Consider the following 25,620-nt stretch of genomic DNA (forward strand, 5'->3'; position numbering starts at 1 on the left):
CAGAACCCGCAGCTCGAGGCGCCCACAGTAAGTCGCATTAATGGCGTCAACTCGGAAGCGCCCTTGCTGGCTGAAATAGAAGCGGCAATCAAGGACATGAAATCCAACAAAGCGCCTGGAATCGATTGCATTCCTGCTGAAATGGTCAAAGCCGACCCTGCCTTGTCAGCACAAATGTTGCACCGTCTTTTCGCTGACATTTGGGATACTGCAACATTCCCGGCCGACTGGATGCAGGGTATCCTCGTAAAGCTCCCAAAGAAAGGAGACCTAACAGAGTGCGGTAACTGGCGTGGCATAACTTTGATCTGTACAACCCTTAGAGTACTCTGCAAAGTGATCCTGAACAGGATCCAGGAGAAAATCGACGCTACAATCCGACGGCAACAAGCTGGATTCCGATCCGGACGATCATGTGTGGACCACATCACAACGCTACGAATAATACTGGAACAAATCAACGAATTCCAGGACTCTCTTCTGCTGGTGTTCGTTGATTTCGAAAAAGCATTTGACCGATTGAACCACGAAAACATCTGGGCTGCTCTTAGACGATGAGGGGTCCCAGAGAAACTAGTCCATCTCATCGAAGCACAGTACGAGGCATTTTCGTGCAAGGTCTTGCACGACGGTGTCTTGTCCGAACCAATCCCGGTAACTGCTGGAGTGAGACAAGGATGTATTTTGTCACCGCTGCTTTTTCTCATCGTAATGGATGAGATCTTGACTAAATCGATTGACTGTAGACCAAACCGAGGATTGCCGTGGAATCCTTCAACAATGGAGTAACTGAACGACCTTGACCTGGCAGACGATATTGTTTTGCTCGCCCAAACACAACAAGACATGCAGAGCAAACTCGACGACCTCACCGAAAGCTCCAAGGCAGCAGGTCTCAAAATCAATGTCGGAAAGACCAAGTCGATGGAAACCAATACAGAAAATCGTTCCAATTTCGTGGTAGCTGGACAACAGGTTGAGACAGTGGAGTGCTTCCAGTATCTTGGTAGCCAGATTACGCCTGATGGTGGTACCAAGAAGGACATCGAAACCCGGATCAGAAAAGCACGATTTGCGTTTGCGAGTCTCCGAAACATCTGGCGGTCACGCCAGATCTCTCTACGAACTAAGATTCGAATCTTCAACTCAAACGTCAAATCCGTATTGCTGTATGGGTGTGAAACTTGGTGCACATATGCGGTGACGACGCGAAAACTGCAAGTTTTTGTGAATCGCTGCCTGCGGAACATCATCCGCGTTTGGTGGCCTGGCAACTGGATCTCAAACGTTGAACTTCATCGCCGGTGTCATCAAGGGGCGCAAGAAATCGAGATTCGGGAACGTAAGTGGAGATGGATTGGGCACACGCTGCGAAAAGATGAAAACGAGATTTGCAGAGAGGCGCTTGACTGGAATCCAGATGGGCATCGAAGAAGAGGCAGGCCCAAAAGCTCGTGGCGGCGAAGTCTAGCCGCTGAAATCCGCACAGTTGACGAGAACCTTGGCTGGCAGCAAGTGAAGACGCTGGCTCCGGATCGCCAGCAGTGGAGATCTTTTATCTCAGCCCTATGCGCCGGTCAATCGGCGCTGGACCCTTAGGTGAGATTAGGTAACGGTAGTTTTAGCGGACCATTTTTTTTTTGGGTTTGCTTTGAGTTTTTGGTTTCGAAACGCCTAGTAAAATACCGGAGATGTCTGTTTCTTCTTGTTTACAAACTATTCCGCCAGAGTTACTTCATCCGGAACTTGTCCCAAGACCGTATTCACTGCAAACGGATTGATTGTCCTCTTCTGGTAACGCTTCTCTCGCGGTTGCTACGTTTTCAGCACGGCAGCTGACATTAGTTGAAGAAATGTTGCTTCCTGTAAAGTGATTGAGCTGCCGCAAATTGCCCTCCATGCCGTTTTATTGATCGAACCCGTCAAAGACTTCATGGTTGACACCAGATAGTGTAAATTTTCAAATAATCCGATTCCGAGGAGTATACTTTAGAGATCCACGGCATTGAAGTCAACAAAAATTGCGAAACTGTGCGTTGACAGCAAAGTGTTTTTGTGATTCAGTTTCATCACATATCATCGCAGAATGCCAACATGGTTTCCGTAAAAAGAGATCAACACTAACTAACTTGATGGTGTATGTTCCGTTCATCAGTAGATCTCTACCCGATAAGAAACAAGTTGACGCAATTTAAGTGGATTTCGCCAAAGCGTTCGATCGGCCCCCGCACAAACTACTTATCGATAAGCTTAACACTATAGGATTCCCCAATTGGCTGATCATGTGGCTAGAGTCATACCTTCAAGACAGAACCGCATTCGTCAGATAGGGTCACATCGAATCCACAACTTTCGCCGTTCCTTCTGGAGTTCCCCAAGGAAGCCACTTGGGCCCATTGCTATTTAATCTCTATATGAACCACCTTTGCGTACTGATCGTACAAATTATTTGTTGTTTGAAATTCAGTTCTGCATCTGCAAATCTTCAAAATGGCGATCTCGAATTGAAAACTCAGAATCATCATATTTTCCTTTTAATTCAGTTTCACAAGTCGGATTAAACATAAATAATTGAAATAATAGATGGAAACCAAAAACTTCAAAACTTGAACTTTGCAAAATTATTTTCGCACGTAGACAGACCTGGAAAACCCGAGATTTTTTTTAAACCTTGCAAAAACCGTTACCTCCCTGATTGAAATTTATCATTTAAAAACCCGGATAATATCCCGGGCAAATCTGAGCAAATTCCAGGCCATAAATCAAAATATTTGATCAGAATATTTGAGATTTACTTTATTTGTCAAAGCATAATTCGTTCAAGGCATCCAAAAAAAAAATTTTTTTAATAAAACAAAATTTGAAAAAAAATACTTTTTTGAACGTATAAATCAAAACTGAATTCGAGATATTTATTAAACCCTCCAAAGCTGTTCGGGTCTATATGACCCGAAGGGCACATTTCAAACATCTTTATCATCATTCCAATATACTGATCAACTGGTAATTTTGACAGACCAAGTATGTTATATGAAAATAATGGTCAAATCCACGACAAAAAATTAAAATTTGAGTTTTGAAATCAGTTCATTGGGAAATGAAATACAGCTAAGCAAAGCCAAAATTGGATGTCGTTTTTTTTAAAGTAAAATTTTCTTCTACCGGAAGATCTGTGATAGCGGTCAAAACTTTCATTGGACCCCAACATATCTATGCATAGTCGGATAGATGGATTCTTGACAATTTCAAACATCAATGAAACAGTTAAATACAAAAAAGCTGTCAGAAGTTATGAGTATTTTAAAAATAAAATTAATTTTTCGGACTTTTTGCTATCCGAACCAGTTTCTGATAACCTGGTAATACATATCGACTTTATTTTGAAATGTTGAGTAATGAGAATGAATTACCCACACAATGAATATAATATCATCAAAATCGGTTAACATTTACAGCCAGGAAAACGAAATCAAACTACAACTCAAATTTTCCTGAAACGGATATTTAGCGAACGGCTTTGGAAGGTTAATATAACAAATAATGTTAGTAAAACCGGGCAATATCTGAGCATTTTTCTCCAAAATCCGGGAACTCCTTGTCCGGGAACCGGGCTTGTCTCGAAAATTTCATTGCAAAACAGGACAAGCCTTGATAAATCTAGACAATTTGAAATGCTTGATCATAGTTTAGTCGATTTCGGAAACAAATTTCACTTCTTGGTACAATTGTTAAATTCTGAACTGCAATTTAGATTTAGAAACAATATTGAAATTCAAAAACAGATCCAAAATTTAAACTTGCATTCAGGTTCCAAATTAAGATCAAGAAATAATATTAAAAATTTCGATTCAGATTGGCTCGTGAATGAGTAATAAAATCAAGATAAAAATATCAAGATTATTATTTAGTTGAGGAATTAGAATTGCAAGAGATAGCAGACTTATAATTTTGGTTGTTAATTCAATTTCAATTTTTAAACCCAAGTCAGTTGGTATACAAAATTCAGCTGAGAATCACAAAGATTAATAAGAATTTAATTTTGCAAGTGTTGTTTTATGAAAATAGCTGATTTGTATTATAAAAATTCGTAGGATTTTATTTATGGAATTGATATTAAAAATATTGCTGAAAAAGAAATCTTCACGTAAAAAAATCTGCAAGGAATGCCATATATTTTCGATGTATTGCTGAACATTATTAATACAACTTTTTCTTGTCAAATTCCAAAATAAAATCTCAAACAAGGATAAAGTTGGCAAGAATCAATTTGAACCGCACACATAATATCACATATTATCACATATTCTACTAAACCCCTCCCCCCCCCCCCCCCCCCCTCCCCAATAACAATAAAAAAAATTTAGTTTTTCACGTAAAACTTGTTTACGTCTAAATTAAGCAACGTCCACGATCTCAATTAAATTTCATATCATGATTCAAAGTATGATATCTTTGTCTCGATTATGAATAATAACTACATTCCATTTTTTAAACCCTAATTTGACTATATGTGCTTCTCAAATCTTTTATCGAGTTTCAATAATTGAAATTAAAAATAAATTTGCATCTTATAACAAATCCTGAATCTGGGGTCTCAAAAAATTGCGAAATTTGCATAACGGAAAAGGGGTGTTTGGAAGGTTTCCCTTTTACGCACGGTCCTCTCATTCTGAAAAAAAAAAATCGCCCATTGATATTCGTTGAGCTGCCGGCTTTATATATCGCTATTGGAGTATGTATCAATGTAAACACTAGCCAAAGGAAGTGAATGAATGGTAGTAATTAGTAATGAACAAAGGAAGTTGTCTCGTGATTTTTTAAACATTGCTGTTAGAAAGTGTTGGTTGGAGGTGTCACAAAATTTAGATCTAAATCAGAAGTGCAGTGCTCTTAGAACCAGCCGAAGGAAGCGAGGCTTTGGATGAAGCTGCTTGCCGAGAGGGTTACTTTTGTTGTGATGTTGCGGTTAGGATACTACTCGTCTTCCGGATACACCGGGTAGGAAGCATTTCTGGATCTGGCGCTTTGGGAGAGGTTTAACTGGACAACGGTTAGATGCCATCAACTTCAACCCTATTAATTTCGTGCTTTTGAGCTGTGTTGCGGTTAGCATGCGTGCATCTCTGACGACTGAAAGTCAGGAAGATTTTTTTTGCATAAGAGGAAGAGTTGGGGTTGAATACCGAAAGCGAAGGCGAAGTTTTTCAACAATCTCAACTTGCGAGCTTGTCAATATAAATTACATAATCAAAATAAATCCTAAAAAATCATTTTTCCAATGAATCACCCTAAATCCCCGATAAAACTTTCCTATCCGCCTTGCCAGGTAAATTTTTTGACGTTTCGGAGTTAGGACAAATGTATGGCCGTTTTCAAAAGCTTTCCAAAAGCTCCCTAACTAATCGAAACTTTTCTATGGAGGACATGGTGTCGCTAGTGTTTGCTTAATAACTCCCATAAGAACAAGACGGGGTAAATTGCATGTATTGGTGGTCGGGTCGGTCCGGTCCGGTCATAGACAAAGGAACAACTTCTTCCCACCTCGATAACGTGGTATTGGTGCAACGAGGAAAAAAGACGAGCGAAATATCATTCGTTATCGTAGTGTTTATTACTGATTGCGTTTTTTCTCAACCTCAACAGCAGTTGAGGAGCAGCAGTTCATTCATAGCCGTTCATTGCGGCGGATCATCGTCGGGCTAGTCTGGTTGAGGTGTTCGTTCTCATCGATTCGTAGTCGTCGTAGTGCTTTTTTTTTGTTTCAATTCGACCTAATATCATCTAACAACTCAACCAACTAGAAAATAACTGTGTGGTTTTCGTCGGGATCCGTCGACTCCAGAAGAACTGTGCGGTGACGGTGAAGCAACTACATAAGTCAGTCGTCGTCGGTCGGTAATTGAACTGGACTCGGACTTCGATTAGACGAGGTGACTATAGGTTATTTTGTTTCGCCTTTTTTTAGCTTAAAAGAGCACCTCTAAAGCGCTGGATAAGTGCGTGAAAAAAATTTGCATTCATTCGAGGGGGTTGTTCAAGTCATCTAAGTAGAGAAGTGTGGTGAAGAATACAACAGAAAAAAGGGCAAATGGCGTTTCTATCGATTCGAATGGTGGCAATGGCTGCTGTCAAAAGTGCCAGCGCTAATGGTGCGGGCACCAGTTCCGGATCGCGACTGCTGAAATCTGGTTCCACACTACTGGTGGATCAGCATATTGGATCCGTGTCGCGGTTCAGTGCATTGGCTGGTGGCCAGCAGAACATCCGGAACCAACCCTGCCGATCGGTGGTGGCCTTGAACGGCAACCAGAAAGTGAGTGTTGTTCTACACAGTTACACAGTAAAAAAGAAACTTGTGTTTTGGAAAAATGTGCATAACAGAACAGCCTGATGTGTGACCATTGGCTTAAAACCTCGTATATTAGGTACCCACTTATGCGAAATGCATTCAAATAGTTTTCGTTTGGAAGTGTGTTGTGTGGTGTTGCCACAATTGAAAAGTGGTTCGCGAGGGTGAGATTGTATGTGCGAAAAGTACGAATTGGATTTCTCCCACCCAACTGGGCGCCGTTGATCGATAAAATGGCATAAGAGCCAATAACGGCAAAGCGGCTTGCGAGTGGCGGGCTGCCGTCAAGTGTACACAACTAAATGCATGGTTTTGTGTTAATTGTGTGTGGATAAGCAGTTTGGAGTGGCCTTTTCTCAACCTTGACTTAAGAAAACGAATTCTTACTACGTTTATTGTGGAAAATCTTTTTCTAACGTCTCCTGGCTTCATAGTACCAAATTTATGTCATCCCGATCAGGAGGGAAAAACAAAATTGTATCAGTACTCGTAGAATGGTAAAATATCTAAAATTATATCAAAAAATCTATACGATCATATCTAGACTATGTCAGTTTTAGATATGCTCCTTTCAAGATAATATCTCGTTCAGATACCATAGTTTGATATTGGGCAGAACAAAATCTATCAAAATTATAACTCATCAAGATATGAATGCTACAAGAAAAATTTCTAGTGGAATGTCAATAGACCATTTTATTTGCTAAAACCATGATCCATTTTTGGTTTCCCAAAAATTGGATTCAATTTCATGGAGCGCTGTTGAGCGAAACTCAGTAAAGTACGGTTTGGCCCGTTGATTTTGATGTCCGTGTTTCATAAAAAGTTGTACGTATATCAAAATAAGATATGATCATTTTATTTCAGGCCAATCCGAAAAAAATCTTTATCATTAAAAATGAACTCAACTCCATTCAAGCCTATTAATCAAAATAAGATATAATTCAGATTGGAGAAACTTAAAATCGAAAATTTTGATTATTAAATTATAACTGTATCAGATATAAATATCTTGGTGATATACGTTTGAGTTATTATTTTGATATGCTCTCCTGATCGAGATACATGTCCAAGTGATTCATTTTGCATTTCAAGTTAAATTTAACTACCATGTTTGAACTGTTGAAAACTTTGTTCAGTTTATTTTATATTAGTTGCTCAGAAATGTAATACTTTTTTTTGCGAATGTACTTAAAATTTTTATGAACTGATAAAAAGGCCTGTGCAAAAAGGTTTTTGTATAACCTCTCATCTGTATTAGAAAAATATATACCGTCAACTGGGGCAACATGTAACAATTTCCAACTTGAATGGCTTCCAAAAAACTTATGTTTTCAGTTAATCCTACACCTTATGCATCATAAGTTTTAAGGTTGATGGGACATCAAATTGGCGAAGTTAGAAAAAATATTGGTTTCTTCAGATATTTTTAATTTTTAAAAAACATGCGATTTTCCCCCTTCCTCAGAAAATGGGGTAGCTTTCAACAAACTTTGTTTTTAATTGAAAATCTTATGACCGCGTACGAAAGATTATAGTTTTAAATATATTGCGATGCCTAAAGACCATTACGCATGAAAACACCAATTGCAGTAACATTTCGGTCTGTAAAAACTTATTTTCACATTTTTTCTGAAAATGAGGATGTTGCAGACATTTATGGGCTAAATAATACATACTAAGAAAAATTCTAAAAGCCGAAATCATAAAAATACATGTTCAAATGAAAGAAATTTCAATGTTCAAACGCGTGATGCAAAACATTCTTATTCCAGCACATGGAAACGAGATGTTTGTTTGATTTGCATTTAGTTGCATTTTACCCCAGACACTTAACTGAATTATAAAAACATTTATCTTAAAAAAAAAAATGGGTGATTGTTCGAAGAATATTTTTACACCAACAGTGTTGGTATAACCAGTAAAACCAGTAAAAAGTTTGTAGGTAATATTCCCCCTTATTCTGCGCCGCGCGTGAGGTGACGATAGTCAAATCACCCTAGTCACCCGATCCCAGTAGTCGCTTTAGGTGAGAAACGTCTTTTGGAATGAACTTTTTTAGTTCTTATCCTAATCTAGTAGTCAGCTGGGCATGAACCTCTGTCACATCGGCTTCGGGAATAAGGTGACAAAACTCACGTGACTCCGACTCGACTCGACTATCGTCACCTCACGCGCGGCGCAGAATAAGGGGAATTATCAAGCCAATCCGTCAGCCAATCCAGCTCAAGATGCTAGAAATTATGTCATCATCATCAGATAACTTTATTACAATACAATCAATTAAAAATTGATTCAGTGTGGTGTTACATAAATGTTGCATCCAACCCCACTGTTGCATGATGCCCCGTTTGACGGTACATGGTATTCGTACATACAAGGTTACTTTGTGGCCTGGGAAACATTGAAACATCTAGAATAGAATAGAATGAAACATCTAGATACAATAAAGGTCAGTTGTGCTAGCGGTTGCTCACCATCGCTTACATATTTCTTGGCTTTCAGATACTCTTTCTTAGCGTGAGAGCACAGGCATATTCTAGAATGCCACAGTAAGTAACAAAAAGTAACAAATTTAAAATTTTTGGCAAAATTTTGAAACCGGCATTTCACATTGGCGATCCACGTCAATGTTTTAGGAGTTCCTTCTTTAGTTGGAAAGAGGAAAGGAGCCTGGGTTGGAGGGGAGCCCAATTCAGACTTTTCAAAAAGTCCCTTAATTGGGCAGAGATAATTCGACCGCCCTTAAAAGGGCAAAGAGGTTTCGATCGTCCTGCAAAGGGGAAAAGAAATTTGATCGCCCAAAGGGCAAAGAGGTTTTGGATAGCCTGGAATTTGGAATAGTGAGTGTTTGATATTTAAATAACGGAAGGAGTCGAACGTTAGCCGGGGTCTAGCCCATGGCCATCGATTATTGTTAAATAGCCAGGTTTCAGGCCATGGTAATCGAATATTAGCCGGGGTTATTCCATGGCCGTCGATCATTATTGAAAGAACCGGATTCAGCCCATGGCAATCGATAGAAGCCGTGTTTCATTGGTGACCTTCATTGAATCTAGGTAGTTGTGTGGCAGTCTGGATTTGGATCTCAATAGGGTCCATAACTGGGATTCCACACCTACAAACACTTGATTTTCCGCCGATTTTCAATTTTTATTTCCCAATATGTTTAAGGTTTAATTTTTATGTGAAAATTTGAATCAAACTTGAAATTCATATTGTTGTTGGAGAATAGTTAGTTTACGATGCAAAAAAAATTTTTTTTTGCCATTATTTCTTTCCCTTTGTTAACCCTCTACTCTACTCTATACATTTCAGTACTGTAAACGAACCAGAGTTGCAAGATTTCAGATAATCATTTGAAATTGATACTCACCGTGATGAGTATCAATTAGGCAGCACAATGAATTTCGTTGTGATGCTCAAAGCTTTCGATGTCAAACGAAATTCACTGAGCATCACATCTAGAAAAAAATCAGAAAACCAGAATCCCATTAGAGAAATCTTCAGCTATATTCCCCACTTTTTCCCCTACTATTTTTTGACGACAGTTAAATTTGTAACGAATCTATGGAATATTTGAATGTATCATATAATGTGATTATCTTTTCACACTAGCGGCGCGCCAAGTTGAACGACTCCAAACGCTTTGATATAAAAAAAAGCTCTTTAATGATTGGAGTTTATTGAAACTTTTTAATAACGAAAGTGTTAAAGCTCGTAGTACCTATGTTTTAAAAAGTGTCTATGTACACAACACACTACCTTATAAATGTTGAGAACAACACTTTAATTTTATAATATTATTTGCAAATACGGCGCTTTGGTACTGAACAATTTATAACATAATTTCATAGTCAAGACGACTTAAATAAAAAAATATAAAATTCAGTCGTTGACGTTTTGTTGGTTTTCAAAATTAAAAGCAACAACATAATATGGGATTAAAAGCAACATTTCTAATCGATTTTCTGGCTATTTGAAATCAGTAAAATATGCTTAGTTAGCTAAGCATAGAATACATTAATAGAAAAATCTATATTTGTTTTAACTCTCAAGGGCTGAAATTTTTACAAAAAAAAGGTCAAAACTCAGATTTTTTTAGTTTTTTTTTTTTTGTATTTTCTCGGCTGTTGACATACAAAAAAAAAAACATACGTTGAACTGTAATATGATCACAGTCATCAAATTTCATGCGGTCCCTTCTTCAGAATATGTTGTGTATGAGTGAAGGATATCTAAATTTTGAAATATTAATAAAGATCATGTGTTCTAACAAATATGCATCTATACATTCAGAATTAAAACCTACTTTTTTATATCAACTAAATGAAAAAATAGAAACCGTGATGTCAGTGATAAGCTGTCCTTTGTTTCAACTTTAATTTAAATCTCTTTTCAAACGATCTTTTTTTAAAACGTCCTTGGTCCTTGAAATCCCTTCTCTGTTGCAAACTACTCATTGGTAGTGCAATTTTCTGCCGAATTTTTTACAGTTATAGTCACTTAGAGACTGTAAAAGATCCGGAACAACCGTAGAGAAAACCAATTTACGAAACCAATCTTAACATTCCCGATTTCACAAAAACCACTTCAAAATGATGTACTAGGCTGTGAATGATCAATTAACAGTCTAAACTAGCCATTTTAATAAAATTGAGCAGTGTTTTTTCCAAGGGTTTCACGAATTTCTTTTAAAGGGCATTTTTAAACGTACTCAAAAATCGTTAAAAAATCCAGCTATGATAATTAAAGAACATTTCATTTCTGATGCATGTTTCTTAAAGCTCATAAGATAATAATCAATAAATTAGAAGTAAGGCCGCTTAACAAAAGAAGCGATTTTACAATTACTCAAAATGGTAGTACAATAATATTTGATCAAACTTAATATTCAATGGCACATTATTATTTCTGTCATATTCTTTTTTCTATTTAGAACGCTATAAATCTTCTGGAAACGCTCTTAATAGAATAAGTGAAATTATCGGACATTTGATAGGCTGGTTTGAATCATATCCTACTTTTTGGTGCAACGATCATGTTTTTTACTTCAGAAATTTCCCACAGGGAATTTCAAACATCACGCGAGTCGAGATAATATTTGAAAAAGATCTGTGAGCCGGTGCAAATCAAACCGGCTTTCCTTCTCTTGAAAAAGAAAATCGTTAAAATGCATAAAAAATCATTAAAATGTCTTTTTTAAATTGAAATGAAAAAGATTAACAGTTAGGATAGAAGCTACAAACCACCGCTTTCATTTGAAAGGGAAAATTTTGATATTTCTTTATTACTTTTTATTTGGTTCATAAATGCTTTTCATATGTGGTCGATTCAAGCCGGTTGCAAAAGCTGGGATGCCATGCGTTTTAATTGGAATGGTTTTTTGTTGGTAACAATCTTTTTTTAATTTTTATATTTTAAAATTTAAACTGTTTGGAAGATTAAGAAACTATTTTCTTCATTTATATTAAAACTCTATATAGCTACCTATACATTTCAACTTCGTTTTTAAGGTTGCCGCTACAAGTAAAAGCAAAGCATAGCTCGAATGCTATAAATAAAATTATAAAACTTTTTTCTGCAAAATTGACAAAAAAAACTTTCGGTAATTCAATGATACTTAATTTGTAAAATTAGGCCAGGTGGATCCTTATAGTTTTAATTCTGAATTTTAGTGTTTCCCAGCTCAGTTGTCTTTGCGGTTCTTTTTGTGTTAATATTTATAATAATTAAATATTTAGCTATTCAGATTTTGCTATATTTTTTTATAGTTTCTTGTAATGTCCAGAAGATTTGAGTTGTTTTTTTATGGCAAGCACATTAAGGCATTGGGGTTTTTTTTAAAAGAATTTTGAGCTTGGCCATTTCAATGTTTGCGGTTCTTTTCCATAATTGCAAAACTTTGCTTCAACGTTTTTAAGAGATTTAAAAGTACATTCCTGTAGGAAATACAATTTCATAACTTGCATGTCTTAAATCCTCTGAATACGAGCGAGACTCATCAACATATTTGGTCATAAAAACTTTTTGCTCATTCCGTAAAACTTTCATAAACTAAGACATAAATATTATAATCAGATTCTTACAAGTCATGATAATACATTCTTCAGAAAGATGTTTTAAAAACAAAACTTTAATTCACAATCAACGTTAACGTTTCACACTGAGATTCAAAAAGGAAGAACCTCACTCGATAAAATATTAACTGAACGAGATATCGCAACTTTGCTTAAGATATAAATAAAAAAACAAATTCTGATTGTACTGAGCTTTTAATAGTATGTTCTCTGTAAAAATGTTTAAAAAAAGTATAACTGGCCTTTAACATTCATCAAGTATAACTGACAGTTTTGAAAAAGTCGTGGTATGTTCACCTTTTTTTGAACTATAAAACTTGTTTCATTGTTCAAGAGCTTGCACAAATATTATTCCATGGCATCTCTGCCTTCCAACAAGTAGTTTTTCTGCTCGTGATTCTTAGTCTGAGAAAGCGTCGACATTCAAGACAAGAACCGGTTTGTGATACTCACGATGAGATTACCTAGCATCACACTGAGATTCAAAAAGGGAAAATCTCACTCAAAAAAATCTCAATCTCATGAGATTTCGCAACCTTGAAACGAACTATTTTAATGCATCTAAAATAGGATTAGTTATTATTAAACCTTAAAAAATGTTACAAATAATTATTGGGGAAAATTGTTTGATTCAGTTATCAAACAACCTACAAATCATCAATTTTTTGTTGCTCAAAAACATTAAAAATTTTTTTTTTTAAATAAAAAAAAATGTGAGAGATTTCATATCATGACAACTTTACAAGTGTGACAGCTGAAAATAAACAAAATTACTTTTCACCCGTGGGTAGTGAACCTAAATGTCAGAGAAGCGAAGTCTGAAACATAAAATTCCAATCGATACAAAAGAACTGTCAAAATCGATTCCAATCGTTCCGAGCTTTTGTCGTAGAGCTTTTAGCATTCTAATTGAAACTCAACCAAGGAGAGTATTGTGACTGTTGTTGTAGTTCAAACAGATTATTTTTGAGCTCGTCATATGAATTTATGATTTTTTCACTGCCTTGGTGGATCGTGTTCCTAGTTAGAAAATTAGCTGATTGTTAACTAAATTCAAGTCATTCATACTGTTTATCGCGATCCTTCAATGTTGTTTTATTGGCTTTAATGAGCGTTCACTTTAGATCTTGAAAATTGAGCCAGAAAACAGTGCTAAGGATTTTTTGTATCCAAGCTTTCGCCGATGTTGCCACATATATTATTTTAAGAGGGATCAGATGTCGCTTTTCTTATATGCAGGTTCACTACCCATGGGATGAAGGGGGCGAAAGAGCATCGTGATTACACACTCATAAATAAAGCTATTCGCCTTATTTGAAAAATCAAATCAAACTACACTTTAATAAAAATAAATAAAATAAAAAGAATCACATTTTCAGATGTAAAATAAAAAGTTTAATACGTTTATGTTAGAAACTGGGTTTGTTTAATATTGGCGCATACGCCTTTTTCAAAAATCGATACAAAAGTCTTCAATTTATTTGATAATTTTTGCTCCAGGAAGTAAATAGGCACCTTCATTATAATTTCTTCGACTTTCCCGTTCGATATAATGGAGGCTCAAATGAATGTGACTCATTCCAAGCGCCCCTCAACTGGAGAGCCGATTTTCATTTTTCATTTTTCAAAAATAATTTACCCAGCATTTGAAAGTTTATTTCTTGAGCTTCATTTTCCATCAAAAGGATTTCAGTTACCTTTTTCCGGAATTGAGTATGTTGACGTTAAAATTTGAAAATTTTAGTACGAAAATAAACTGATTTTAACATTTATTCTTTATTTGAAACAGAACTTTGTCAACAAACTAGCTTTATAAAAAAAATATTGCAAAATGATTGTGAAAAAGCCATCTTTTAAGCATGATATTAGATTAAAAATAATCACAGCAGCTTCACGCTCTAGAATCGGTAATAAAGGTATCTATTTTTAAGCGTTGGGACGTCACGAAAATTCTACTATTTTTCAGTTCATGATTCCTTTAAACGTCACATACTGTCGAAAATTGAAGATCTCTTCAAACTTTTTGAGAGGATTTTAATGCTTTTTTCAGAATGAAAATCAGTTCAGAAGGTTGCGAGTTGCACCCGGGTAAAGATACTTTTTTTTCGGAAACGTCCATGACTTCTCACTTCAACACTAATATAGTATTTCTTCAAAACAAGTTTAACATAACAATGCGCTTCAATAAATGAATTCAATTATCCAGTTTTAATGAAATTAAGAATCATATGTTTTTTCGCATAAACTCGTTTATTTTAGAACGTCTTAAATAAAAAAAAAAATAAATTTTTGCTTGTTGAACACTTAATTCGAGATTAAACAAACAATCATAAACATGAAATCCTCATCGATTTTTTTTAAAGAATATTTCGGTATCGAATTTTGAATACGGCGAATGCGCCAACTGTAAACAAATCCAGATAATCACATAAATGCGTTAAACTATTCATTTTACATCCGAAAATATTATCTCCTTTTAATTTTTCTTATTTTAGTGAAGTTAAATTTAATTTTTTAAATAAGGCGAATAGCTTTTTTTATGAGCGTGTAATCCCACAGTTCATTCGCCCATTTCCCCTCAAAATTTCGTCGCGAACAAAAGGGCCAATAGTAATTTCGAGATGGAAAAAGGGCATTGAAGTTTTTGAAATTTGTTTTCCCAGGACCAGGAGAAGCACAAATCAGCATTTATAAGATCGTTGAATGTGCTAATGTGTTAATGTGATCATTTGGACCCGCTTTCAAGCCGAAATTTGCTTGAATATTGCTTCTTTAATGAGTGATCCAAAAGGCGAACAGTCATAGGGGCTGTTCACTAATTACGTAAGCACATAGGGGGGGTGGGGGGGTTTCACATTTCCTTACGATCTCTTACTAGGGGGGTTTCCAAAAATCTTACGTAAGAAATGTTACATTAAAAATTAATCACAACCACAGCATACGAAACTATATTACCCAGGTTTTTTTTTACTCTTTACCTATTTGTTGGTAAATTTTGATGTTATGCTATATCGATATATGCTATTTATCTTTGAGTGAATTTGATTAATAATACAATTGCAAGTTCTATAAAATTCATAGAGAACCAATTCAAACGAACATGCCATCAAAAATACTAAATCACATTTTTAAAAAAAGATCGTCGCTTTTCGCTTTCCTTCATACAAATCTTTTTAATTGAGAAATTTATAGAAACAAAAAGGAAAATGGCGCGTTGTGACACCACAATTTGAATCCATCATATTTCGAAAATGTCTTCATCCAGAAAAAATCTTTAAAAATTCATATGGCGCGCTTTAAATAATGCATTTCTAGACAGTTTTTTCAGTGTTTCAGTTCATAACCAAAAAATCCTAAAACTATATCGCTTACTGCTGAATAAGTCTGAGTTTTTAGGTAAGTTGACAACTTGATTGTCGTTAAACAGAGGAAGACTGGTAGCACTGCTTATCAGATAAACGCGAATCGTTCCGAAGGAATTTAGAAACCTTATTTTTAGAAGTTTTAAGCGTGTAAAATTTTAAACTTTCCGTGCGATCGTTAAACAAAGTGTAAAGAATTACTTTTAGTGACGTGTTTATAAGAATCATTCGATATTTTAGGAGAAAATTGTGTTTTCAGTTCGTGCGATTTGCAATTGTGATGACGCGGTATTGACAGTTTTCAGACATAAGCGAAAAATAAGTAGAGATGGCGCTTTATCGGATCGAATCACGGCTACCGTTAGCGTTATGGTTAAAGTTTCGCTATATAAGTGAGACAGTAACGATACGGGCGTTATTTTATTGCATGCAACATTTCATGTGGCTAGCCTGATGACAGTGGGCCCGAATGGGTTTTTGGAAAAAAAAATTGTGACTGATTTTAACACGATATCAACGATGCTAAGCTGAGTATACACTTCCCTTTTTTTAAAAAAATATAATAAAATAAATACTTTAAGCGATATTTACGTGTGTGTGTGTGTGTGTGTGTGTGTGTGTGTGTGTGTGTGTGTGTGTGTGTGTGTGTGTGTGTGTGTGTGTGTGTGTGTGTGTGTGTGTGTGTGTGTGTGTGTGTGTGTGTGTGTGTGTGTGTGTGTGTGTGTGTGTGTGTGTGTGTGTGTGTGTGTGTGTGTGTGTGTGTGTGTGTGTGTGTGTGTGTGTGTGTGTGTGTGTGTGTGTGTGTGTGTGTGTGTGTGTGTGTGTGTGTGTGTGTGTGTGTGTGTGTGTGTGTGTGTGTGTGTGTGTGTGTGTGTGTGTGTGTGTGTGTGTGTGTGTGTGTGTGTGTGTGTGTGTGTGTGTGTGTGTGTGTGTGTGTGTGTGTGTGTGTGTGTGTGTGTGTGTGTGTGTGTGTGTGTGTGTGTGTGTGTGTGTGTGTGTGTGTGTGTGTGTGTGTGTGTGTGTGTGTGTGTGTGTGTGTGTGTGTGTGTGTGTGTGTGTGTGTGTGTGTGTGTGTGTGTGTGTGTGTGTGTGTGTGTGTGTGTGTGTGTGTGTGTGTGTGTGTGTGTGTGTGTGTGTGTGTGTGTGTGTGTGTGTGTGTGTGTGTGTGTGTGTGTGTGTGTGTGTGTGTGTGTGTGTGTGTGTGTGTGTGTGTGTGTGTGTGTGTGTGTGTGTGTGTGTGTGTGTGTGTGTGTGTGTGTGTGTGTGTGTGTGTGTGTGTGTGTGTGTGTGTGTGTGTGTGTGTGTGTGTGTGTGTGTGTGTGTGTGTGTGTGTGTGTGTGTGTGTGTGTGTGTGTGTGTGTGTGTGTGTGTGTGTGTGTGTGTGTGTGTGTGTGTGTGTGTGTGTGTGTGTGTGTGTGTGTGTGTGTGTGTGTGTGTGTGTGTGTGTGTGTGTGTGTGTGTGTGTGTGTGTGTGTGTGTGTGTGTGTGTGTGTGTGTGTGTGTGTGTTCAGACACCCTATGCTTTATTAAATTCATGTTACGCACACTAAAATTAAATTTGCAATCAAGCTTCAGTTAAATTTTTTTTTCCGTTTGCACAATGCGTTAGAACGTTTTTCGTTTGGTCGTTCTTGCTCTTCTCATTTTAAGCGCGCGATAAAATTGTGCATTGTACGTGTATGCCAATGCCACGTTAGGCCGTTTTTTGCTCTTTCATTTTAAGCGCGCGATAATCTTCGGTGAGTTGCAAAAAACGCGAAGTAATCGATAATGTGCGACGCGACGATCATTGAATATTGAACTTTGCTTTGATCACATCCCTTCCCAAAGGGAATCCAGATCTTATTTACCTTCCCCACTAACAAACCACCCTTCCTGTGACGACCGTGGAGATTTAGAGGTGTATTCGGTCTCTAGTAGCAACGGAAGTCGAGCTAACAATCCTTCCCTTTCCCCGATGAACCGTGAGGACGTGGCCGGCGCCGTTATTGACCATATAAGATAAGGAACCTTCGAAACGTGTACACAGAAAATGGTAAGCTAATCCCAAGCCCCATTTATTTGGATCTATGTACAATTTTGAAGGTTCTTGTCAATCACGGAGTAGCAACTACTGAAATGTACGGTTTATCTAAGCTCAAGCTAAGCTCAAGTTGACAACTTGATTGTCGTTAAACATTTTTGCCTCATCTCTAGTAGTACAGAATGATTTTTTTTTAAGATTTTTAAGATTTTCAGGTAAAAAATACCTTGTGCTAACCTGATCTCTCTTTTTGAAATTGGAGTTCAGATTTTATATTGTTTATTCGATTGTGGAAATTTATTGAAAATTATTGCTACTCCAAACATGCTACGTCTTGAATGATGTTTTCTTTAATCGTTTATGATATTTCACCTGTTGTTTTGTATAGATTGTGCTTTTCAAATACAGTTTTTTTTACTTTACTTAAGAACAGTGCTTTGCTTTGAAGTATGTATGTAAAATTTTTAATATTTTCAAGCTATTTTTGAAAATAAGGTGTAAATTTCTCAAAGAATAAAAAACGTAAGATCTTACCAGGGGGGGAGGGGGGGTTTTGAAAAATCTTACTTTGTCTTACCAGGGGGGGAGGGAGGGTTGAAAATTTCCAAAATCGTGCTTACGTAATTAGTGAACGGCCCCATACTGAAATTCAAAAGGGCGCTCCAATTTGGCGAATGAACAAAATGAGAGACTGCAGTCTGTGGTAAAAGGGCCCACAGTTATATTTATTAATTTTTTGAAGTAATTAGTACGGAAAAGCTATATTGATCGATCGGGTGATAAAATTGAATCAATTTGAAAGCGTTTTAGCGACTTATTAAGGAAAATGATGGTACGCAGCTAAATAGGAAATTGATTTTATTTTCTGAAACTTGGAATGCGTTTTTCTCAAAACAAAGGTCTTAGCGCTTTCGCCGTTTTCAAAATTCGATACCGATTTGTGAATTATACAGCAGGTAGCATCTCTGATTTGGATAAAAATCTAGTTATCTGAGGTTTGATAAAAAAAAAATACAATTAGATCAAGTTCTTACACAGCAAACTTTTTTTTGCTGGAAACCAGCAAAATTTTGCTGGTTTTTGTCCCGCTGCCTTTCCAGTAAAATTTTCAGCAATTTGAATTACTGGCAAAATCAGTGTGCTGGATTCCAGCAATTCAAATTGGAAATCAGCAATCCAGATTGCTGGAAACCAGCTATTTCTTTCAAATCATTCAGCTTTATTTGGTATCAAATTTATATTTCAATTCGAAATTAAGTATTGCATACCGGCCTATGATGCCTATGATGAGCAATAAATAAAAATTATTCCATTTTCTAAATTATGTAGGTATTCATTTCTAAAACTATACATTTTTTTTAATATACCAGCACCGGCTCTGCTCTGGGGTGGAAGCTTTGTGCCAAAGTGTTGATCACCTGAAATAGAGTTTTGATTAGTATCCTGCCGTTCTAAGCAAGAATGTCCCATGTGACTTTTGGGTCATTTTCACTTTTTTGCTGGAAACGGTCTCTTTTAGTGTTAACTTTCGAATAAAAACACAAACAAGTATACTTTGTTCTGAACTTATACGAAATTTTCATCAAGGTGGTTGTCTCTATGTTGATAGTTCTACGCAAGAATGTCACACTAGAGAAAATTCTATAAAAAATGCAAATTTTATCGAAAAATTGTCTTGAGATGAGTTCAAACTGTTGAATTTAATGTTATTCACTGAAAAGAACACTAAAATAGAGGGAAGAGGAGGAGCGAGAAGCCTTGAGTGTTTTATTCAGAGAAATTTTCACTAAACACTTTTCGGTAGGCACTACTTCCAAGATCCATACTCAACTATACATTTTTATAAACAAAGAGGAATGTATTTCTCAAATAACGGTTTAGCATGAGTTTTTGGGAAAAAAATAAACTACGCGAGCTTTTAAAATGATAGAAAAATTGTAGCCGTGTGACATTTTTTCGTAGAACCAGCATCGGAATGCGTTCTGATTCTGCTAAAGTGTCACACGGAGCATTTTTGGCTATAATTTGCTGTTTTTTTTTGTAGGAAATGTAATTTTTTTGGCAGAAAACATTGTAAAATGATTAACTTGAACTGTTCACTACGAAAAAACTGTCGGTGAATTTTTAGTTTGAGAGAAAAATTGGAAATATAGCTGATATTTCAATCGCGTTTTTCTCGTTTGCACGTTTCTCTACATGGGACAATCTTGCTTAGAACGGCAGTATCTTTCATGAAATATCTACCTATCCAATGAAAACTCACCCTTGACTTGATGTCTGCAGACCATGATTGCTATAATATAGAGGAAAATAAGAATAATTGATTAATCTATTTAAAGGGCGTGAAATAAATTCTCAATAAATTTTTCAGCGTACGAAAACAAACAGGCTCCAATTTGACAACTCGATTGCTGATTTTCCAGCAAACTAGATCAGTTGCTGGAAAGTCCAGCATTTTGAAATCCGATTGCTGGGTTTTCAGCAAAAATGACAAGAACACAACCGAATGCTGAAAAATCCAGCAATCAGAAAACCGATTGCTGGTTTCCAGAAAAAAATTGGATTGCTGAACATTTCCAGCAATTTTTTTTTGCTGGAAATCGAGGCAAAATTTCCTGTGTATATGCGCTAATAGCTTATATTACTTGCTTATATTATGTTCAAAGAAAATAACTAAGTATCTATGGAATAAATATAATGAGATTAAAAAATCTTTGAACATGGTAAATTTTAAAAATAAACGTTTTGTTTCGTACAAATTCATATTACTTTGAAGGAAAATAAATTTTTCATAAAATTAATTTAAAAAAAGTATCCTTAATTGAAACTTCCACCTCATAGAATGTTGCTAGAAAATCCAAATCGAACCCCATATTCACATTAAATCCCACGAAATATTTCTCTACAGCACGTTCTATCTAGATAGCAATTTTTTTTTTCTAAACTTCGTAACGCGTATGTGATAACTTCACTTGAATCGGTATTAAATTTATTTTCTAGTGTTATTTGGTTCGTGTAATACCTAGTTATTCCAATGAATCTAAATTTTGTGAAAAAAAAATCGCAGTAGAAAAGTTGCAAGATAAGACAAGTAATAAGACATTTAAAATTCTGGTTCCAGTGTCAAGTTATGCACATTGATAGCCACGGCTGATTCAAGCATTTTAATATGATTTTGTTTGTAAATAATGCGCAGGAAGCATCAGCCCATGGTAGAAATGATAAGACAACAGCCGCCCGAAATTAAACATGCTGAATACAGACCGCAGTCGCAGCCAGGAAGTAAATTGTGCATACCGCCACACAAAGATTGTCGCACTCAATGATGGTTAATAAAAAAAAATACATTCCAGAATGAATTGAGAATGTATAGAAGTTCTACTAAAACATCTGAGAATTCGTTATTTTAAATATTTTATCATGGATCAAACAAACAAAGAAGTATGGTCGCCTCGTCTCACGCACTTATAAGTTGTTTACTTTCCATGCACTGGATATAGGTAGGCCGACTGTTTTATAATCGAACTTGTTAAGCTCCCAACGAACGGTTTCCTTATTTTAGTTGCCCTGCGGTACGATTTATTGGTGGTAGTTTTCATGTGCAGAGAAAGATGTGCAACGTAACATTTAGTCACGTACCAACATATGTACGTATTTACAGTACGCCAACGACACTGTAGACTCTAGAAGTCGTACAAAGTCCATCGTCATAATAATCATCAGCATCATCACCATAAACGGCCACCGGAATCTTTCTCTTGGCTGCATGAATGGTCATAAGAATGACACAATTGAAAATTGTTAAAAAAAAGTTTTTTTTTGATGTTCATATCATTATTTCGAGCCAGAATGCAAAATTGTAGAATATCTACTATACCTCAGGTAAATTTTGAGGAAATACTAACAGCCTTCTCAGGCTGAACTTGACCGGATTTGACAGGTCATTTGTTCGTTTGGAATGACACTCGCTATTCCAATTTTGACAGTTGGCGTCACTCTTCTTATAGGCACTCTAGCTAATAGCTAGTACAGTATTTGATTATTTAGGAAAACTTACTGCATTTAATTTTAGAAACAAAATAGTGAATAAAACGCACTTTTCTCACAGTTCAAATTGTGGGTCTGGTTAGCTAGCTGAAACGGTTTTATGATACGTAAACTGATGCGGCTTTCGTTGGGACATATAAGTAAGTGATGATCAAAGAGGTGAATTATATCTTCCACTGGTGGATTCCTTCAAAACCAGTGCGGCACTCAATTTCCCGCAGGTTTCCAGCAAGTCCAATCCTACCAACATGCACAGGACTCGGTTTTTAGGAACTTCATTTGAACTCTTTCTCATCTGTGTCGTGAGCGTTGTCGTACGGTCGCCACACAATACTGAATTCTCAATAGCGGGCGAAGCAAACAATCGTATAAGGATCATCCAACTCCTGGCAATTTCGACTGACTATTCCGGACGTAGAATTTGCCTTTGCTAAAACTTTTTCTATTTATATTTTGAAAAATTGAACTCTGAATCAACTGCACTCCTAAATCTTTTACTGAAGTTTGCCGAGCAACAATGCAGTCATTTTCTATTCAATTGTATTTATACAATAATACTTATAAGTATTCGTGCATAAAATTGCTTATTTCCCAAGAACAAGTTATCACAATGCATTTGGAGGGTTTGATTTTAAATTGAAACCTACTACAACACTGGGTGATCCTGTGTAAAGCATTTAGCATAGTCATATACATACATGCTTTTATACTACGAATAGACAGAAACATTTCCAAATCGGCGGCATATCATACATATCATACAACACTGCTTCAAATCAGTTCATTCCAGTGATGAAGAGAAGGGGTCCTAAGTGACTCCCTTGTGGTACACCACTACTGTTGCCCGACAAAGCACTGGATCTCACTTTCTCCAGTTAACCATATTGGGTTCCTCCGATCAGGCATGAACGAATCCATTGAAGACAGGAACCGGCAACGCTGATGGGCTGTATCGATAAAAAAGATCCAGCAGTCGACCGGTGGAGCTCGACATGTACGCATACTGGAGCCTATTTCGTCACGTTCACCGTGTTGTTATTGGCTAACGTGCCGTTGTACTGAAGCGAAAATTGCGAGTTCAAGTCCTACCGTCGAGTCGTTGTATCTTTTCCAGAAATTTATGATATTTTCGGCTTATGTTCTTTCTTTCTTTGATATCTCATGTTTCTTCAATACTTCCCATCACCTTTGAAAATTAGCTATATCGGCTAAACCCTCATTCGTCCCTAAAAAATTTTCACCCGTTGCAGTCCCTGGAGTGTCAATTTGACACTCTTAACTAAAACCAATATACAGTAGCGTTCAAAAAAGAATGAAATCGCGTGAAGCTGCCATTGCTATCTCGGTTGACATTTTTATGAAATTTTCACAAAATTTAGTTCAACTATTCAACTAACGCTCTACAAAATTTGAAGTCTTTACAATTATTGGAAACAAAGATACATCCCCGAAAAAGGGAAATTCGGAATTATTTTACTAAATTGGCTGTGACTTTGACAATATTCATTGAACAATCTTGAAATTCGGTCAAAAGATGTAGAAATATATGATCTAGTACCAGGCCAAGTCTTTTAAAAATCGATCAATTCGATTCAAAATGGTGCCGGTTAGAAAATGAGGTTCGTTATCGCCCGACAGACGATTCCATTCGTTTTTAGACGGATGTTTGTATAAAAAAACATCATAATCAATGTTCTCTTGGTTTTTTCTTTCACAAAATCAAAATTTATCACAAAGAATGTTGTAAATTGATAGAAACTTCATGCGTGCTTTGTTTTGGAATAGAAAAGGTTTCAACAGAACTGAGATTTTTCAATGGAAATTGTCGAAGATTTCCCAAGTAACACAGATTATGCCAACTAGCATTAGGAAGTTTTATCATAGTTTAATTATGGCATTTTTTCGTGCAGCTCGTTTTATGGCGGTTTTATTATGGTCATGCAGAATGATTAGAATTTTTTTTCGACCATATGTTTTCAGATGGTTTTGAAAACGCTAATAAAACTTTTATTAAACATGCTATTTTAGTTATTTTGAAAGAGTTGTGAATGCTTTTTTTAAACTATAATAAAACACAAACCTAGAAGTTTGCTCCAAGCTTTCTTTTGCATGTTCTATAATAGCACTCAGTGCATGATTATTAAACCGCCATAAAACTTCCCGATAGGAAATACACCCTACTATTCACCATACTTAGTCGGCTCGCGAAGGGTGCGTCGGCCGATTTTCGATCATACTAATCGGCCTATTGTTGCAACGTCGCTTATGGGAGTTTTTGCTGGGCATCAGCCGATTAATAAGCCGATTTCGTAGGCCTATCAAATAGGGTGATGAGTAGCATGATTGTGTAGGAACCGACTTAATCGCCTGATTAGTAGGGCGATAAAGTTGATGAGATTTTCGACGTTCAGCTATTTAATAGGGGTATCAAACGAGATATTTAGTATTAACCACCCGACTCAATCCGACTAAATAGCAAAATTGGTTGGCCTCAAAAATCGATTGTTTTTCCTACCACCCTACCCAATCGTACTAAATAGCCGGATTGATTGACCTCAAAAATTGATTTTTCTTCCTACCACCCAACTCAATCCGACTAAATAGCCGGATTGATTGACCGCAAAAGTACCATCCGACAAAATAGGGTGATTTATGTAAATGGTTCATTTTCGTATCTCGGAGCAAGTCCAGTAGAGGTATTTTTATTTTTCTTTAGTAAAAATGTCCCCAGGTGGTTGGCGAAGAAAATTTCTGGCAGGTAGCCTGATGGTGGAGGCACGAACCTGCAAACTGGCTCATTCGGCAATGAGAATGCCGGAATATTTGAACCTAGCATCCTACAGTAGCCGGTCGGGAAACGACCTATCCTGTGGAGAATCTTGCCATCCAAGCACAGCAGCAGCTCGCACCTGAAGGTAGAAATCCGTTCCAGCTCCTCCACCCAACCGGTACAAACGGATTTCGAGAGCTGAATGTTTTTCTATTGGAATAAGAGGAAAACAATCATACTAATTTCCAAAATAAATTTTTTATTCCATCAACTTACCTCCGGCACCTCATCCAGAAACTGGCCTACGGTGAGGGCGTCGTCAGCGATGCCTCCATCGGAATCATGAACACCTTCGATTACGGCTTCAGGCATGCCCGGCAAACGTCCGGGAACTTGGTCAGGTTGACGTCGTCATGACGGAACCGATAGAAACCCGCTCGCCACTCGAACAAACTGCTGATGAGCACTGACGAAGTCTTCCGTGCTATCGTGGGCCAAGCTTTCCCTTCGATGAACTCCATCACACAACACATGTCAAAAACTAATTCAGTTATGACCATTCCATACTAAATAGGCTTAAAGTTTGCCAACTAAATAGAGTCCTACGAAAACCTACTAAATTGACCGATCCCCCCCGATTACGTCGATCAACTTATTGTGCTACCAAATCATGCGTAATTGTGTGAGCCTACTCATCAGCCGATTTAGTATGGCACCTATTTCATATTCAAGCGTAGCCCGATTAATCGGCATACTAAATAGGGTCATTGATTTAGTAGGGTGATTCGTAGCCAGACTAAATCGGCACCCAACTAAATATGTGAACGGCGAAATATTTCAACTGTCAAATTTCCTATCGGGTTAGTGAAAGTTCTCGATCAAGATGTCAAAACAGGACACGCTCAGATTAGATAGCACATATTTGAATTGGAACTCCCATTTTTACACATTTTTGGTAAGTTATGCGTGTTGGTTTTGAGTTAAAATTA

General features: G+C 36.7%; 1 protein-coding gene across 4 annotated transcripts in view; it reads left to right on the forward strand.

Moving 5' to 3' along the window:
* The first annotated feature begins 5,647 nt into the window (after nucleotides 1-5,647).
* Nucleotides 5,648-25,620, forward strand: part of LOC129744072 (transmembrane protein 53-A-like) — a 30,072-nt gene continuing 10,099 nt past the window's right edge. Inside the window, exons 1-2 of one of the 4 annotated variants that reach the window (XM_055736421.1) lie at nucleotides 5,648-5,895; nucleotides 5,966-6,313. In XM_055736421.1, coding sequence (XP_055592396.1) covers nucleotides 6,089-6,313 — 225 coding nt within the window. In that variant the 5' untranslated portion in view covers nucleotides 5,648-5,895; nucleotides 5,966-6,088. Of the gene's footprint in view, nucleotides 6,314-6,827; nucleotides 6,847-25,620 lie in introns of those variants that run through there. The other 3 variants (XM_055736422.1, XM_055736420.1, XM_055736424.1) reach the window with 3 other exon arrangements.

Source organism: Uranotaenia lowii, chromosome 2 (assembly GCF_029784155.1).
Source record: "Uranotaenia lowii strain MFRU-FL chromosome 2, ASM2978415v1, whole genome shotgun sequence".
In the NCBI taxonomy this organism is placed as follows: Eukaryota; Metazoa; Arthropoda; class Insecta; order Diptera; family Culicidae; genus Uranotaenia; species Uranotaenia lowii.